Below are 19747 nucleotides of genomic sequence, written 5' to 3' on the forward strand. Positions count from 1 at the left end.
AAGGAGAAATGAGACGTAAGATAGAAGCACTTGTTTTGAACAAAGCTGTATGAACTGGTCACCTAGCTAATTTATAAGCAGGCACAGAAATATAGTGCATTGAGGAACAGATATTGATGGAGACAGTATCACAGGCAGGCACAGGCAGGAGGATGTAGAATAACTGTTGTGGATGAAGTGTAAATAAGGTGCATAGGGCATAGGGTTATCTACCAAACCAATGGATATAATTGTATACAAATAGACACACACTATCAGTAGTAATTATTGTTACAGTCACTGGCTGTATTCCAGAAGATACGTCATGTAAATCCACAATAAACAGGAAAGTCTCACACACCTCCACACAGGTGCAAAAATATAGTCAGAGTTACAGGGAGAATGTTGGATACAACAATAGTTCAATGTGTGTTTAATAACGATAATAAAGTATAAAATACTGCCCTTACAATCATGTGCCCGTAACATTCCATTAAGACACTATGGGCTGTTCCTCACCACACACTGGTATCAGAACAAGGGTTGACCAGGATAACCATGTCACTCAGCTATGCGTTTCAAAGCAAGGATGTCTCTCGGGCTGCTGAGGATATAAGTTAATGTTGTAGGGGTGGTTTTGTCATTAGTGAGGACATGATTGGAAATGACTGAATGTAGGGAGTGCAGGACAGGTAAGAATCAAATGTAACCCCAAGACAGCAGGCTTATAGTTTGGTAGTGATGATAACATTGCTCACACAAAGGTTTGAGGTATCAGGGTGATAGCAGAAAAGGGAACAAAAGGAGCTTAGACAGATTAGTTTTTAGGTAGACAGAAGACAATGAGACAGCTGAGAGATAGATTCTGGTTTTGGTCAACAAAAGAATAACATGAGGAGGTGTAGAGTTGGGTGTTATAAGTATAAAGATGGTAGTGAAAAAAAAATTGGTTTTGAGAAGTATTAAGAGACAACAAAATAGAGAAAGTGGGAAGGAGGCAGAACCTACAAAAGAGACAAAAGAAAAGGTTGGCCAGGCCTGAGCTAAGGCTTTGCATGAGTAGCGGATGGTCTACAGTATTGAAAGCAGCAGACTATTAACAAACTAAAAAATAAAAAGTATGTGTAATAAAAAATATTTTGTTTGCTTACATTTTGTAGCACAGCAGAAATAATATCCATAAAATTAGCCAGTATTAAGTGTACAATGCAAAAATGTAGCAAATACTTAATTTGCAGTATAAAGATGTTGACAAGCCAAACGTAATTCTTCAGATGTTACAATTTTGAACAGGTGAATGGAGAAGAGAGAGTTGATCACACAGAGATCATTTATCTCTATGGCGAGCAAGACACAGATAGAGTGCACATGACCGGTAGACCAAAACAAGTGACGGAACATGAATAGGAACAGTAGACCACGTTTCCTGTTAATTTGGTAAAGTACCTCTGTGCACAACACCAACATCTCTATAAAGGAATCAATTATTTCTGTGTGAGCATCTGCCTCTCCTCTCCAGGGCCTGATTAAGGTTTTCAGCCGCCCTAGGCTAACATACTTGCATCATGCCCCCTTAATCTGTTTCAGCACCACCCTTCACCAGCCAATTCACTCCCCCCCACAGCCATTTTTATAAACCCTCACCGGACAGTTTATGACCCTCTCTATCCATATCATCACCCACCCAGCCACTCATTTGCTTACCCATCTCCCCAGCCAATTCATTAATCATTAACCCTCCCAAGCCAATTCATCAATCCCATGCAGCCAATTCCTTAACCCCACCCCCAGCCAATTCATAACCCCCCAGTCACCCCCCCATCCACAGCCAATGTATCACTGCCTCCTCTTCCCTCCTGATATTTAACAAACAGCACTTACCTTGCTCTCTTTCTGATCCTCTTCTCTCCAGGCTCCGCACTTTTTTCTTCTTGAAAGGCAACTAACAGCAAATCCGATACTGTTAGCTCTCCTGTCTGTGCAGGCACAGTCTGTGGGCTTAGTGTGGTCACGAGACCTCATTAAGGAGCGTCCCCAGCCACACTGGCAGGGCAGCTTACAGCATGGAATTTGCTGATAGCTGCCTGCCTCAACTTGATTGGATACAGTGATAGTCATCATCATCATCATCATTTATTTATATAGCGCCACTAATTCTGCAGCGCTGTACAGAGAACTCATTCACATCTGTTCCTGCCCCATTGGAGCTTACAGTCTAATTCCCTAATATAGACACACACACAGATAGTCGGCTGCCCCCTTGAGACCAGAGGCGGCTTGATAACTGAGGAAGCCGATTGTCAGCATTTGAAAGACAAAAAATATAACACATTCAAAAAAAAGTTAAAAAAATAAATAAATTGTTAAAGTGTGTCGGCGCTGCTCCTCCCCAGGAACCAGCGCCCAGTCTGCAGCGTGATCAGCATATTGATTTATCAGGCTCTGCTTCTCTCCACTTAACACAAAACAAAGTGCACAGATGGATTAAAGATGCCTATGTGCACATGATGCCCATGTGTGTGAACTGAAGATCCTGTGACTCGTGGTCATTGAAAGCCAATCTGTTGAAAATTGGCAGACTTTCGATAGTTTAATGATGTCACAAAAAAGTTTTCCAGAAGCACAGTGAGCATGCTCCTGCCAGTACAGTTACTCTCACTCTCACTGTATATTTATACATGCACAGGAGATGGATAACGTCATGCAGAGAAGCTGGAACACTAAAGCTTATTACTAAGCAGCGGATAGTGTTGTCTACAGTTTGGAAAGCCTTAGGCTGGCTAGTTAATGAACTAAGCAAAAGATACCACTAAGTGAGATCCACCTGCTGTGCTAGTCTCTTGTTCAGATACAAAATACTTGCACACATAGCTATTGAAGATCAATAAAACAGTGAGAAAATTAGTTTCAACTTAATTCATTTCAGTTTTGTAACACTGATTACTGGTAAAGACATAGATCATAAACACTTCTTATGCAAAAGCAGATACAGTGAACGTCATATATTGTGACTTGCAGCTAGAATGCACGGGGGGGGCATGCTGTTAGTGCCAAATAGCTGGTAATAAGTATCTCCACAGTGTCAAAAATACTTAATACTTCTCTATAGGATATACATATACACCACAGAGATACTGCATGTATATTATTGTTTGCGTTATATTGATGTGCATATTACATAGACTGCATTATATTGCGCTATTTATTACCGACCCACTGACATGACCCAATTGCACCAGGTACAAAATGCTGAGTTCCTGAACTTAAGACTTACTGTTGCAGCTGCTTGGAATGAATTAAATAACTGATGAGAGGGATGTTTTAAATGTTAAATTATTAATTAATTCAGCCCAGGTAACTACAATAGCAAATAAGGGCTGTAAAATCTCCCATTTTTGGGAAGACTACTTAAATTTACCCTGTGCCTGGTCTCATATTGCCCCACTTACTACTAATTTCTTAAATTTCTCAAGAGACCGGGAGACAGGAGGTCATATTTCTCTCACCCAGCAACACTTTGGCTGCATCAGGAATCTGTCATACCCACTAGATGGCTCCTGGCACTCATTGGATTGGTGAGCAGCGCTGGCCATTCACCAAACAGAGTGGAGGGAGTTCCAATTAATCTGATAGATGAACGGACAGTTCTAGCCACCAATCAGAGTGCCGGGGTCTGCCAAGTTGGTTTGTAAGCACCCAGGCACAGCCAAACCAGAGCGCCACATAGAGGCAGCAAAGGACTGAAGGACAGGTATTTCCGCATTGTGTGGCCACCAAATATATGCATTGTAAAGCCAGCAGAGTCTTGGAGATCAGCATCGTATAGCCACCAGAGATTTGGAGGTGAGCACTGTAAAGCCACCAGAGATCTGGGGTCCAGATAGGGATCTGCATTGTAAAACCAACAGAGACTTGGTGGGTCTACATTGTATAGCCATATATAGAGATTTTGTAGTTTAACAACACCAGAGATCTGTGTTCTGGATTGTAAAGCCAGAATAGATTACAGGGTCTGTGTTATTATGCCAGTAGAGTTTTTTGGGATATCCATTGTATAATCACCAGAGATTGAAGGGTCTGTATTGTATAGCCAGATTTGTTGGTTACATTGTAAAGTCACCAGACATCTAGTGCCTGTATTGTTAAGCAACTAGGCATAGGGAACCTGCATTGTAAACCAGGGGGTCTCCATGTTAAAGCCCAGTAAAAGTACTTGCACGCCTATGACCCTAGGCAAAAAAAAAAAACAGTTTACACCAACCTATAAAGCCACGGCTATATTAGACAAGCTACAACCACAGGGTTTTATCTATATCATTTCGGACTGGGGCATACTTCACATGTCGTAAAAGTCTCCCTCACTTTCATTGCTGTATTATGTTTTGTATCCAATGTAAGGGGCCATGTTGAAATTCTCATTTATATAGAATGCATTTTCTAATATATAGATAACATTATAATGATCTCTGTATCACAGACTCCATTTAACTGCTCTGAGTATTATATAAACATAGTTGGCAACATTTAAGGGCCAGAGCCACTTTCTACAAAACATAAACATTGTAAGAGGAGAACTGAGTGGTGCACAATACACTCCATGCACATATCTGGGGAGTGGCTATGTAAATTAGCAGATGTGGCGTCAGTGGGAAAGTGTCTGCCTAGTGCTCAAACAAGTTGTGCAATTGCTCATACATGCACTGCACAGTAGAGAAACATAAGGGAAGAAAAAAGATTTGCATTTCCACTCTTTCCTCCACATTTGCCTCTGGGCAGTTGATTTGCGTGCTGCCCCTTTGGGGATATTGTTGGAGGAGGGCATGCACACATCCTAGTGAGGTTAATCCATACTTGCCAACTCTCCCGGAAAGTCCGGGAGACTCCCGAAATTCGGGTCCGTCTCCCGGACTCCCGGGAGAGCTGGCATTTCTCCCGCATCCAGCAATTCCCTTGGCAAAATGCCGCGATTCGCAGAGAATCGCGTAATTTTGGCCCCACCCCCGCGACAAAACGACATTTTGCTTGTGGGGGCTGGGCCAAAATGACGCCATTCAAGGCGCCCCACCCCCTCCCGCCCTCTAGTCACACCACTCTCCCGGACGTCGCCTACTGAAAGTAGGCAAGTATGGGTTAATCATTCTCATAAGGTCCTCCCTCCCCAGCTCCCTGAGCCAAAATTCTCTGTCACTTATCATAGAGGCCATAGGATATGATATTCAACAGTCCCCAACACATTACACCTAGTAGTCAGTGGCGGAATTACCATTGGTTCACCGGGGCCCATGAAGATAATGAGGGCAGATGCAGATGATCGGAACTAGCGAGCTGTGGGCCCCGGGTCCCTCCTCCCTGCACCAGGACCCAAAGCTCGCTAGTTCCACCTCTACTAGTAGAGTCTAGTATATTAAGCTTATTGTACGCATCAGTATTCAGCGTTTAGTATGCAGTTCCTAGTACGCTACACATCTGATGCCCACTATACAATATCAAATTCTGGTGGTTGGTATACAAAGTAAACCCATGGTGGTGACTAGCTTATAAACAGACCTATTTCTGGTGGCTAGTACACAATGTAGATCTATTTTAAGGGGGAAATTCAATCTCCGCTCATTTTCCCTCATATCCCATAGAGATGTGAAGGAAAATGAGGGGAGATTTCTGTACTGTATTGGATGACAGTGTGTGCCAACAGATATTGCCTCAATGTCCAGCGGCACATCGCATGAATTCCCGTGTAAGTGGCTAATATACTAAGGAGATCCCTTTTGGGTGGCTAATTTATAAAAATGACTTTGTTTCTAGCATCTTGTATACAAATAGACAACTGTTGGCTTACATACGAAATAGGTCTCTTTTTCATTCCTGGTATATTATTATTATTATCGTTTATTTGTAAGGCGCCACATGGTTTCCGCAGCGCCGTACACAGTACAAACAGTAGACCATACAGGGCAAAACAGTACAGAACATTACACATAAAATACCAATACTTCGTAAACTCCGGGCAGGCAAATACAGTAGAGACGGAGTGGAAGAACAGGTATGGAGACAGGAGGAAAGAGGGCCCTGCTCATACGAGCTTACATCCTAAGGGAGGGTGGACAGAATCAGGCACAGAAGGGAGCCAGTGAGGCAAAGGGGAGAACTGAAGAGATGAGAGGTTAAGTGGATGGTTGGTAGGCCTTAAGAAACAGGTGAGTTTTAAGTGCCCGTTTGAAGGAGCACAGGTTGGGTGAGAGATGGATGGAGCGAGGGAGGAGGACCTACAGTGAAGACCTTTTATACAAAGGGATCGCTTTCTTGTGATTATTAGCTACTGAATACAACATACTGGTAGCTTAGGGCCTGATTCATTAAGGATCTTAAATGAAGAGGTATCTTATTTCAGTCTCCTGGACAAAACCATGTTACAATGCAAGGGGTGCAAACTAGTTTCTGTTTTGCACATAAGTTAAATACTGACTGTTTTTTCATGTAGCACACAAATATCAACTTTAGATTTCAGTGTACAAATAAGCTATCAAGTATTTGTGTGCTACATAAAAAAACAGTCAGTATTTAACTTATGTGCAAAATAGAAAACTAGTTTGCACCCCTTGTATTGTAACATGGTTTTATCCAGGAGATTGAAACAAGATACCTCTTCATTTAAGATCCTTAATGAATCAGGCCCTTAGTGGCCAATGATTAAACAGATGTATTTTTTGTGATTATACAGTGAATGACCATCTTGGATGGCTACCATACAATGAAGACCCCCTCTTTGGTGGCCACTATACAAACCCCAATCAGATGACTGACATATTAAAAAAAAAAACCCCAAATTTTGAAGGGCTCCATATAATAGATTCCCCAGCCTCTGCTGTGAATATATGTTGCTTGCTGGGAGTACCAGCCATCACCCATCCCAAAACATACTCCTTAGTGTAAGAAACTGGTGTCTGAGGAAATTCATGATCCTTGCCAATTACATACAACAGTCTGATTTAACTGAGTTTAATGACTTTTTGCACTAATTTATTCAGCTCAGCAGTTGCAATTGGAAAATAAGTGAGGGAGCAGAAACTGAGCATCATCACCCTGTGGTAGATAACATATATTAGGTGTATAGAGATAACATTGTTGTGTATACCACATTACACTGATCTGTACACTCACTAGCCCACAGTATGAGCGGCTGTTAGTTCCTTATTACATACACAGAACATTATAACGGGGGATGGAGAGTGTTCAGGTTAATGTGTGTTACGCTGGTGACTACACGCCCTGTCTGGAGACTGTCATTAGGGTGGAGCTGGGAGTGAGACTCCAGACGCCACTATCTTAGTTTGGTGAATGACCCCCTCAGCCCCACAGTGACAGCCGGCGGCAGCTCTTGTTTGTGCGCTGCAGAGAAGGGGCGGAAAACTTCTCACTTCTCTCAGCCATTGGTCAACGCACCTAATGCCACGAACCAATCAGGGAGCGGATTCCTTAGCTGCCTAATGAACGTAAAGGTGGGAGTGATTGGTACCGCCCCCTCCTCCAGACAGGGCTGCCCCAGTGTTGTGTGTTGTAGAGGGAGAAGCGGAGACAAGAACTGGTGCTGCCTCCTCCTTCCCTGCATGAATGCTCATCCCCTCTCTCTGCCTTCTCCCCACACAGGCTCAGAGCACCATTGGAGGCATGCTGGAGAAATTGGAGCTAGAAGATGAAGGTAGGAGACTTTTTTTTTTACAACATCTGTCACCTGATGACAGCTAATGTATATCTGCCTCACCTGGGCTGCTTCTGCCTGTCATCACTGGGTCTCAGCTGGATCCAGGTACATGGGTGTGATGTGTGTGCTATAGGCAGGGTAGACAGACAGGGGCCCTGTTCCCTGTGCTGATTGATGCATTGTTACATGCATTATACAGCAATAGCCCTGATTATCTGATTAGCCTTATTAATAGAGGGGCCTACATACAGGCCAAGTACCAGATTGGTCTCTTATGAATTAACAGACCACGGTTTTACTGTTCATGCAGATGTTCCCACTTATTTGTAGAGTTTAGTTATGTGCTGTGTATTCTATGCTGTAATATCTGTGTGACTTATTAGTATGTAAAACATCAAAGCACAAATATTGTAATACTGTGCAAACAAATACAATGTTTATATGTCATTTAAGATACTAGATACTACTATGAAATTATGTTTTTTGGTAATTGTGTTGTTTAGAGTCATAAATTATACCAGCTCTATGAATCAGTGGGAAGACTGATTTATATTATCCTTGGGTTCCCTGCTGTTGGAATAATTTATGACTCTAACCTACATGGCTGCTTTTGTCTTCTATTCACTATCAAGTTTGATGTTTGTTTGTTTTAAAAAACAAAAACATGTAAAGAAAGCGGTAAATAATTTGAACATCCCACATAATATCAAGTATTGGGAGAGGGGTTGGGGAGTATCCCTGTGTGAAAAGCTTGTACTCTAGATAACATGGAAATGGTGTGAACCAAAGCAGTTTTGTAGGAGAATGTTTAGTTAATAGCTGTGAAATAAATGTTAGTCTGTGGGAATAATCTTCTGTGTCTTCTCTCCATTCTGATTTACACAAGAGACAGAATCACCCTGCAGTGTACAGTTAGTGGCTAACTTATCTAAACAGCTTTATGCGCAGTGATGTCATTGACAATGCTGGAACCTTAGAAGTGAATCAACATTTATCACCCTGTGGGATTTTTTTTTTTAGTGCTCCAACTAGTTGTAGTGTGACAGAAAATAAACTGAAAATGTCACAGCTATTTTGGTTGCCTATTTCATCTTGTGTGCTGTATGGCACCAGTGATTAATATCTCTGTGCATATTACAAATTACTATCATTTTGTAAGTTGATCCTTTTGTTTTTTGTTTTTCAGTATTGATGTAACTAAGCTTTTGTTTTCTTGAACAATTTATTAACTGAATGAGTGGTTTCAAGCAGTGTAGTTGATTTATGAAGATCATTTGCATTTGGTGCTAATAACAACCTTCAATAACTGGTTCCTGCTCTTTAAAAAGAAAGTCAGTTCTGTGAAGCACCATTATTATATAAAAAGCTGTAATGTACCCTATGAGGTCTCCTTGTACATGTTATTAATATATGAATGGTTGACCGATGGTCATATTTATGAATATTAAACACTTTTTATGAACGTGTGTGCATGTGGCTTCTGCAATGCATATGCCACTAATGCACCTGTTTTTACAGCAAAGCAGAAGGATTTGCAGGCCAAGATAGTGGCATCTATGGGGATGTGAAATTTAGCATTGTGAGATTATTTGACAGATATGGAAGAGGTGGGGAAGGTGTGTTTAGGATGCATTTTCTGTTTAGCATAGGGTCGTAAAGCTATTTGTATTCCCACAGAAGGCCTTTACTCTCATCAGAATGACTTTTGCACTTTCAAGGCACACTTTATATGGGAGAGCTATTTTTAGGCCATTTTGTCTGATGTGAAAACCGCTTTCAAACACACAAATGATTTATTCTGGAGCATGCTGGCCATCACTTGCTGGACCTGTCCTGGTATTTTGCAATGTGTTAAGTCATGTATTTCACTCCTGGTTTTGTTCGTGCTTGGTCATATTTGCAGGCTAGCATCTGCTAGCCATAGTTTTGTTCTCTCTGCACGGACTATAAGCAAATGTATATAAGTTTATGGCCTGTCCTCTGAGATATATTCAGACATTCCGGGTCGCTGCACCCACATATCTGCCTCTTCCACTGGGCCTCCACAAGCCATTGTATTGTGAGAGTGTTAATTACACATAATGTTGACAGAAGAGGTTTTGGAGCAGATAAGAGAATTATGGGTCAGAAAGAAGGACAATGGCAGTTTTATGAACAGTAAACTTTGTAACCTACTTATTAACAAATTATAGAAGCCACTTTAGATGCTACAGCAGTATATTTTTATACATTTTTATTCTTGTAATAATGACATCAGACAACCACAAAGTAAAAAAAAATAGATTAGTGATTCATGCATTAGTTAGTACTTTTATTCTGTGTTTACAAGGTGCATCCTAAACCAATAATTTTTTATTTATTTTTTTAAATATAAAAATAAATCTGTTATATTTCCCAAATCACATTGCACTTCATGTGTTTCTAAAGGACCATAGTGACAGGGTGTTATTTCCTTCATTAATTCCATGTTGTTGTTTTCTCTAAGTTGTTGTGCAATGCAACATTTTGTTGTTTTGTTACCGTATTGGACTCTATGGGTAGTTTGGATAAAATTTATTTTATTTTTATTTTTTATAGACAATTGTTCCCTCTTCTATGTTGAGTTGTATAATGGTATAGCAAAGAAAATAAAAGCCCTAAGCTTAAAGTTCTTCAGTACATTTACCAATAAGGGTACATGTAGGCAGGCGTTTAAAAGACAACTGTAATGAAACAGAGCATACAATGTAAGTCACCTGCACAGTTTAAGGGTACACACATTTTATATGATTTATTTATTTCTAATTTGGAGAATATTTGACGTGTTTCTAGAAAAGCAAATGTTATGGGAAATGGGGACTTCCCCATCTTCCACTTTCTTTGATGCAGCAAGATGGGGAACAGCCTATAACTTGGGGGAGGACCACCTGTCTGCAGAGGTTCTGTTAATGCCTGTATGACTCTTTACAATCCCTACCACTCTTCCACGTTAGTCTTGTGCATCATTGTATGCATGGATCTGATCATCTGACATAGAACTGCATATAATGTTTAAAGAAGCCCGAAGCATGTTCAATACACAGTAGGAGCTGCAGTGTGGCTAATAGTGCCAACAGTGGTTCTGCCCCTGTGTAAAAAAACAAACAAAAAACCCCAAAAAACCCTGCTCTGCACTTTCTCCATATGGGGCAGTTCTTGTGGACTGTTTTGCGGTTTGCCATAGAATGGGATTTGCGGCCTGATCACAGGCACCCCCCAGACTCCAGTGCCACTCCCATACCTATTAAATTACAGATATAATGCTATAGTCCTCTTTGGGTAGAAATGTAACTTCAAAAATGTAAAGAGGAATTTTGTTTGTATTGTTTTTTTGTCTTGTTTTTTGTCTATTTTGTTTTATTCCCCCATCTGGATATAGCCTTGAGGATTGTTATAACCGGAGTTGTAAAATTGTACCCGTAAAACATATATTGGCTGTTATATTCAACAGGACTACTTATTATAGTGGTTTAATTATCTGTAAAATAGTTATAATGGGAACCTATATACTCACCAGTATATACGTATCTATGTTTGCTGTCATGTCTCCCTGAACTAGATGCATAACATGTCACTTGGAGCGCAACTTGATTCTGAGCTGAGAGATCACATTGTTTATATGTTTGAAATGGAAACTTACTTTACAAAGTAACTTGTCTTTTTTATTTTTATGTATGGAGTAACAGGGAGAAGCCCATCCTTAGCTGAGGGGAAGGCGCTTTTAATACGAGTGGGAAATGGTTAACATCCCTTTAAACGGGGTATTTGATCTTGTATTTTATTTTAAGAAACACCTCTGTCTGACAGCCCAGAAGAGTACAGCTTGTATTCAGAAGTCTTCATGCAGTTATGCCCAGAGAAACAGCCATAGTCTCTATGTCCACAAGCCACAGGGTCTCATGCCTGGGGGGGAGGTCTTTATAAGAGGAGGTGGTTGGGTTAATTATCTTCTTACTGTAGTGCCCTTTCAACAAATGATTTGTGGCTGTAGGTATGGATGACTCGGTATGGATGACTCTTTGTGGTGTGTGTGCGTTCAAGTGCGAATAACTTGTGTTGGTCACTGAAATAATCAATCAAAGTTGAATCTGAGTCCAGCCTTGAGCCACGAATCCTCTTCTGTATAGAATATTCCTGTGTTGGGCACATAAACCTTCTGTGCCATAATCTATTAACTGTAGAGATGCAGAGCATCAGCTTCTGAGTACTGCTGGATAAGGTGGAATTGCACTCTACTTTACTCACTCATCAATACAAGAGGAACAAGGTACATAAATAGCCCATCTTTTTATATTTAATGTGAGAAAAGAAAGTGCAGTATAAAGTAGAAATTCCCATGAATGCAGCAGGCTCATTCCTGCACACAAAGGAAGCAGCCATTTTGTCGGCTGAACCAATTTTCCTCAGAATGCAGCCTATCCACTTACTCTGAACTAGTGATTAAATAGTTCTGAATGATGTTGCTTGATAGGATGAGAATTGTTTGAACCCACTAAATGATGGATGAGCGATCGGTTTGCTTTAAATTTGATAGAAGTTTTCCTGCAAATCTACTTCCAACATTCTAACAACAATCAGTCAGTGAGCCGGGCAGAGTAAGCCCAGCACATGTGTATATTTGTATGGATGGCTGAGGACAGTGTGATGGTGGCAGAGCAATATGTGTGCTGAAGACAAAGGCTTAGAAACTGATATCTTCCTGGATTCCATAGTTACAGGCTAAACATGTCCGTAGGAATTGGTGTCAGGAGGAGGGACAGTAAAGCAGGCCACATATGGGCCAGCCTTGGTCTATGTGTTTGGTGCTTAACAAAGAAATTGTGAACACAGGTGTATGAATAAATTACTTCCCTAATATGATTCTCTTTACCCATGTGTTAGAGACATTCTTATATGATTCATGTAGTCTCTCACTTTTCATCTCTCCTCATATTCTAAGGCTGGGTGCAAATTCAAATTTAAAACATAGTAAGTTTACAAGAAAACAATAAAGGCATAAAAGACATGAGAGAATACAATAGAAGAACATGGGTATTGTACTACTAGGGAAAAACAGAGCTTGTACAAAGGAGTCTGCATGCTGATTGGGACTTTCAGTCGTTGGTAAAATAATTAACAATAATCTTATTGGGAATTTTCTGTAGTGTGTATCCGGTCTAATTTACTTCAGCGGAGTTGTCTTTTTCTCATAAAACCAGGTAGGGAATTTTGCCACCTCAGATAAGGATTTGTCTTGACCCTTACGAACTTTTTCATTACTATTTACTTGACTACAAAGGGAAGAGCATCCCCTCTGTTCCCCAAGTAAAGCTGGAGAGAAAATCCCTAAGCCTGACCCTATATCAAACTCTTAAGTGGAACCCTGAGCCTAATGAATGTGTTTAAAACATTATTTTATTTAAACTTTGAAACCAGCACCCATGAAAATGACTGGGGGGAAATGATTTTCACAGCTATGGTCTTTTACAAATGGCAAATAATTCATGGATTATTGACTTGTGTGTTTATGAATTCTATTTAAATGAAAATAAATGCATATTGTCCACACATCAAAAAAACACTGTACACAGCATTTTTCCTTCTGAATGGACTGTGGATAATCACATGAGGACCAAGGAAATAACTGTATGCATTATAAATCTGTTTCTGCTGTGGCTAATATCTTTACGGAGTACACGCTAACAGAACACGCTCCCACAGGCAATGTGTCTATATAACGTAGTCCTTGCATAGAAGCTGGCAGCAAAAGAAAAAACATAAAAACGATAACAAACTACTAAAAGTAAATTCTACAACAAATAACTTTCTACGTTTCTAGAATATGTTTGTTTGCTAACGGTGACTTTTCACAAATAGAAAATGTACAGTGTCAATTGATGATCAGGTTACTATATACTGTTTTTTTTAAAAAAAAAATGGTATATGCTTAGCATTAGGAATCACTGAAATACATAGTCATGGCCAAAAGTTTTGAGAATGGCACAAATATTATTTTTCACAAAGTCTGCTGCCTCAGTTCTTATGATGGCAATTTGCATATACTCCAAGAATGTCATGAAGCGTGATCTGATGAATTGCAATTAATTTCAAAGTCCCTCTTTGCCATGACAATGGACTTTATCCCAAAAAACAACATTTCCACTGCATTTCAGCCCTGCCACAGAAGGACCAGCTGACATCAGGTCAGTGATTCTCTCTTCTCTCGTTAACACAAGTAAGAGTGTTGATGAGGACAAGGCTGAAGATCACTCTATCATGCTGATTGAGTTAGAATAACAGACTGGAAGCTTTAAAAGGAGGGTGGTGCTTGAAATCATTGTTCTTCCTCTGTTAATCATGGTTATCTGCAAGATAACGTGCAGTCATCATTGCTGTGCACAAAAAGGGCTTCACAGGTAAGGATATTGCTGCTAGCAAGCTTGCACCTAAAACAACCATTTATCGGATCATCAGAAACTTCAAGGAGAGATGTTCAATAGATGTGAAGAAGGCTTCAGGGCACCCAAGAACGTCCAGCAAGTGCCAGGACAGTCTCCTAAAGTTGATTCAGCTGCGGGATCTGGGCACCACCAGTACAGAGCTTGCTCAGGAATGGCAGCAGGCAGGTGTGAATCTCCTTTCAGATTGTTTGGGGCATCTGGAAAAACGGTTGTCCATAGAAGGAAAGGTGAGCGCTACCATCAGTCCTGTGTCATGCCAACAGTAAAGCATCCTGAGACCATTCATGTGTGGGGTTGCTTCTCAGCCAAGGGAGTGGACTCACTCACAATTTTGCCTAAGAACACAGCCATAAATGAAGAATGGTACCAAAACATCCTCCAAGAGCAACTTCTCCCAACCATCCAAGAACAGTTTGGTGACGAACAATTTCTTTCCCAGCATGATGGAGCACCTTGCCATAAGGCAAAAGTGGTAACTAAGTGGCTTGGGGATCAAAACATCAAAATTTTGGGTCCATGGCCAGGAAACTCCCCAGACCTTAATCCCATTCAGAACTTGTAGTCAATCCTCAAGAGGTGGGTGGACAAACAAAAACCCACAAATTCTGACAAGCTCTAAGCATTGACTAGGCAAGAATGGGTGGCCATCAGTCATTATGTGGCCAGAAGTTGATTGACAGCATTCCAGGGCGAATTGCAGAGGTCTTCAAAAAGAAGGGTCATAACTGCAAATATTGACTCTTTGCAAAAAAAAATTAATGTAATTGTCAAAAAAAGCCTTTGATACTTATGAAATGCTTGCTCAGTATACCATAGTAACATCTGACAAAAAGGTCTAAAAGGCTGAAGCAGCAAACTTTGTGAAAACCAATACTTGTGTCATCTCTAAACTTTTGGCCATGACTGTATAGTTCATAATCTGTTTTCTTAAAATATCATTGTGCGGGGACTGTTTGTTTATTTTGCACAATGATCAATGGTCTCCTAAGTGGTGGATAATAAACTTCAAATCCTGTGTCCAAACAGCTGCTGGCCTGACTCCAAACATGCTTTGCTTAACTAATGTTATTACTTAACTAATCTCTATCCCATTTGTGGCACTTCAGGGAGACAGTTACTTAAAATGCCAAACTGCTACTGCGCCCCCGCCCTCAGAACACCTTTGTGTGATTTAGATCCTTGGATGCAATGAAGCTACAAAACACCAGCCCCTGCTAAAGAAAATCCTTTGGGGGCATGATGTCCCATCGCCTGTTTATAGAAGCCCCAGCGCACAATCGCCGCAGTACGCTTGGTTCAGTACAATACAATACAATCAATGCACCCAGTACCCTCACCTAAAGTAGGCTCCTGGTGGTGAGGGTGGGGGGTGCTTTCCTCCTGCTCCCCTGCTACTAGAGAAGATGGGGAGGGCCTTTTAGCTGGCAGTGGAAGCAAACCCTAATCGCCTGTGAATGTTTCCAGTTACCAGCCCCACCTTCCCTGTTGCATCTAATACATCAGGCCAATTGGGCCTCCACATTTGTTTTAGTATATGCTTTTGGAAATTTTTATTTTATTTATCCCTCCTCCCATCACTCATTGCAGTCAAAGTTAGTGAATTTACATAGTAATGTCCAAAGCCTCAATTGCAGACAAAGTTCTTGCTATATAGGCTTTCATTGTGAATTAATTGCATTTAACTGTAAGCTCTGTGCCCACAACATTTAACTCCATCTTTTTAACTAATTTATAGTTTTCTTTTGACACCACTTAAAAGAAGAAGAATCATGTTAAACTGTTCCATTGTTTCTGCAGGCTGCTATGTACAGTTTACACACTGTCTTGAGACAACCATGGCAACCACAGTCACATGGTAGCTGAGAGGCATTTGAATGTCACTCTGAGTTCAGTTTGCTCATGCACTGTAAAATCCTCTTAGCAGATAGAAGACATTACCACAGAGGCTTCCTACATGGTACTAAACATTGAGGTCACAAATGTATTCCAGCTGAGAGTCTGAATGTGACTGACATGCATACTTGTCCAGTGTTGGACTGGGGAATGGAGGGCTCACCAGGGTAAAGCAATGGCCCATGAAATAATGTGTGCGGCATAAAGCCCACCAGAGAGCCACTATAGGGGGAGTGTCACACCATGGAGTAAAAGTTATTTATTCTTTTTTTCTTATGTGTTAATTATAAGGATGCCACTCTAGCCCCTTAATGTTGCGCCAATTCTTCCCTTTAAACCACTTTTTTTTTTTTTTTTTAAATCTCCAGCTGCCATACTCAAGTCAGTGAATGTGATCACGTCAGCCAGGCAGAGGAAGATTTGGAAACAGGACCCATGTGGAATTAGCGGGGTAGCATTGGTGACTTACAGTGGCGTCCATATAAATAATAAACTGCCAAAAGAAAAAAAATAACTTAATACATTTAAATACGTTTTTAAATGAAATATATACATATAAAATACTGAACGTGCGCATATCTAGATCAGTTAATGTTCCCTCTTCCTCCTTCCAATAGATAATATTGGATTGTTGCTTTAATGTGATTCTTGTCTTTTTATCACTAATATTGTCATGGTGTTGTACATTCATAGTGTGTCTTTATGTTGACTCTCCTGATGGGTCCCATGCTCTGACTAATATCGCATTGCTAAGTAAAGGTGTTTTTCTGTAGTACCACACTGATGTTCATACCTCCTGATATTATCAGCTGAAGAATTTGTTAGGTGTGTCTTGGTAAATTTCTTGCAAGGCTGTCCCTTCTGGCAGTCACTGGATTGAAGCAGAAGTTCCTGTTTATGTGACATGAAGAAGGATTATATACCCTGAAGAAGAGTGCCTGTTACACTTACCATTTAAACCACTGTTAATTGCTAGAGTAAGTTATTCAATCCTTTTGGCTAGAGGGATATGCAGATTACTGCTCTGCTTCGTGTTACTGCGCTGGAAACAATATTATTTAAAGGAATCTTATGTGAAAAAAACCAGAATTCCTTCTAAGTAAATATTAACCACTAGTTGACAGGAGTTAATTGAGCTTATCTGTCCATGAATTAACCAGCAGCAGGAAAATCAATTCCCTTTATAGCAATAAAACTATTTGTACATATTTTTTTTTTCCTCATGGTTCAAAATGTTATCTTATTAGCTTTGCTTTAGCGCTGAGGTTTAACTGTTTCGCAGAGCGTTGCAATATTTACAACAAAGTTTTAAATAACAAACAAAAAAAAAAAGCAAACCAAATCTAATAGTAGCTGTGGATGTCTGCCAAGTTCTGTTGGAGGTTTGCTCAATAAAATGTTCCGTTCCCCCAGAAACCTGTGTTGAGAAAAGTTGAGCAAAGCTACTGTAAAACAAAACCGACCCCTAGCTTCAGACAGGGCATATCCCAAGATGGCATATGAGAACAGCTGCTGTTACAAGGAAGGATTCTGACATAACCCATGATAAGGCTGACTAGAAACTGTTCCAATACCACAGGAAAGAGAAGGGAGACTTGGGAGCACAAGCTACAGGCTTTTCACACTTTATCAATATTTAACCTACCTGCTAGAGAATGAGATAAATGTAACATATGCTTATCTTACCACCTGAAGACAGCAGAGCAACTAATTGTTAGCAAATAACATTTGTATCAGTTGAGGATGTGAATTAAAACAAAATTATGGGCACTTCTTTCAATCCTGACTATATGAACCGTGCCTTCTATTATCTGGCTGTTCAGTCTTGGTGCTGAAAAGTGGGAGCCTTCAGATCTGGCCAGACATCATCATCATCATCACCATTTATTTATATAGCGCCACTAATTCCGCAGCGCTGTACAGAGAACTCGCTCGCATCAGTCCCTGCCCAATTGGGGCTTACAGTCTAATTTCCCTAACACACACACACACACACACACACACACACACACACACACACACACACACACACACACAGACTAGGGTCAATTTGTTATCAGCCAATTAGCCTACCAGTATGTTTTTGGAGTGTGGGAGGAAACCGGAGCACCTGGAGGAAACATGTGTGCTGTGTTTTACCATGCAGCACAGGCTGCAAACTTATTCATGAACCCAATTAGGAGTTTACTGCAGGGGGGAGATGCACCTGACACAATGTCTGTTCTCATCATTGATCATTTGGTGTGAAAATCGGCTTTGTTATACTGTACAGTGATGGTTTCTGCACTTATGGGTCAGTAGACGCGCAGGTTGTATGCTAGCAGCAATATCTCTCATTCACCATCTCTTTGTAAACATGATTTATCAATGTGGTCTCAGTGACAGATCTTTCTTGTCCCTCTTCTATACGACATATATAGACGTAACAATCTGAGGGTTCAATTAACATTTTGGTGCCCACTTTTTAGGTTGTTTGTGGTCAAATCAAATAATGTGAAAATTGCCCAGTTATTAGTGACTGCTGAGAATGATTCTCTAATAAAAGGGGTCTTATACACTGCTATTAATAATGTCTGTGGAATTAAAATCTGTGCTACTCTTTCCAGTTTTAAGCACATCTCATCTTTTTTGTTCACATAACTTTTGAATTTGCAAAATGTTCTCCATTGTACCCAAACCATATTACACCATTTGTTACCAGTTAAAATGGCATTTTTAAGCACTTATTTTGTAACTTGCAATTTATCTGATATATATTATGATCCCTGCTCTAAAAAGACTAAACTCTCTATATTTAACAATGAATCCTTTATCTCCTCATTCATCATTTCTTTAAATCTATCTCCTGAGAGGAAATCTATTTATTACATGTCATGGTGGCTACATGTACTGTACCAGTCTCTCTGGTCTCCCAAGTGCATTTTGCAGTCCCTAATCCTCTATCGTTAATAGTACTTCTCTTCCTCGATTTAACTGATTAAAGTACTCAACGGGTGAAAATTAGATTTTGTCAGATGTGAAGTCTGTGAGTGTGAGTCACCTCTCCATTGGGTTGTATTTGTAATGTGACAGTAACACTGCATTGCTATTAATGGCAGTAGGATTTATGACAAAAAGGGTTTTATATAAGTTACTATAGTAATGTTGGTGTTTTATAGCACTGCGCATCCCCAATAGGTGTTTTGGTTCTCGTTTTACACTTTATTATTGAAACAAATACTGAACTTTCTGAGAACTGAAATGACACCCAGTGAGGTTTGTTGCCTACTCTGTAGAGGCATTTTGTGGGCTGGAGAGAATGCAGCCAATCATTTCATTTGAAGCCGTGTCGATGTAATACCCACAGTCTGCAGGTGATCAGTATACTTGAAGTGGATCTGTACCCATTCGCCATGGAGAGGGACTGCATTGTAGCATGCTCAATATGCTAATCTGCATTGGCGAGTTGTGTTGTCCGTCTCCATCCTTTTTGTCCACTCTCCTGGCCAATAGAAAGCTCTAGAAGGGATGACTTAGAGGAGTGAAGCTGTCAATGGAGAGAGACAATGCTCTGCCCCCTTGCGGTGTATATGCAGAGTCTTTTCTGCACCTTCTTCCTACAGTTTGGAAGAAGAGTGCCCTTGTAGGGAAGTCAGCACTAATTGCATAAACTGTTAATCATATTAGGCAAGCTACCATGCAGCTCCTCTCATAGGCTAATTGGTGGCGAAAGGCACAT

General features: G+C 40.4%; 1 protein-coding gene across 5 annotated transcripts in view; it reads left to right on the top strand.

Annotated features, from left to right (window-relative positions):
• Positions 1-19747, top strand: part of PRKAG2 (protein kinase AMP-activated non-catalytic subunit gamma 2) — a 257853-nt gene that overhangs the window by 201642 nt on the left and 36464 nt on the right. For all 5 annotated transcript variants that reach the window (XM_075212151.1, XM_075212152.1, XM_075212153.1 and 2 more), the window contains one exon: positions 7624-7675. In XM_075212151.1, coding sequence (XP_075068252.1) covers positions 7624-7675 — 52 coding nt within the window. The remainder of the gene's footprint in view (positions 1-7623; positions 7676-19747) is intronic.

The sequence above is a fragment of the Mixophyes fleayi genome, chromosome 5 (genome assembly GCF_038048845.1).
Source record: "Mixophyes fleayi isolate aMixFle1 chromosome 5, aMixFle1.hap1, whole genome shotgun sequence".
Classification (NCBI taxonomy): Eukaryota; Metazoa; Chordata; class Amphibia; order Anura; family Limnodynastidae; genus Mixophyes; species Mixophyes fleayi.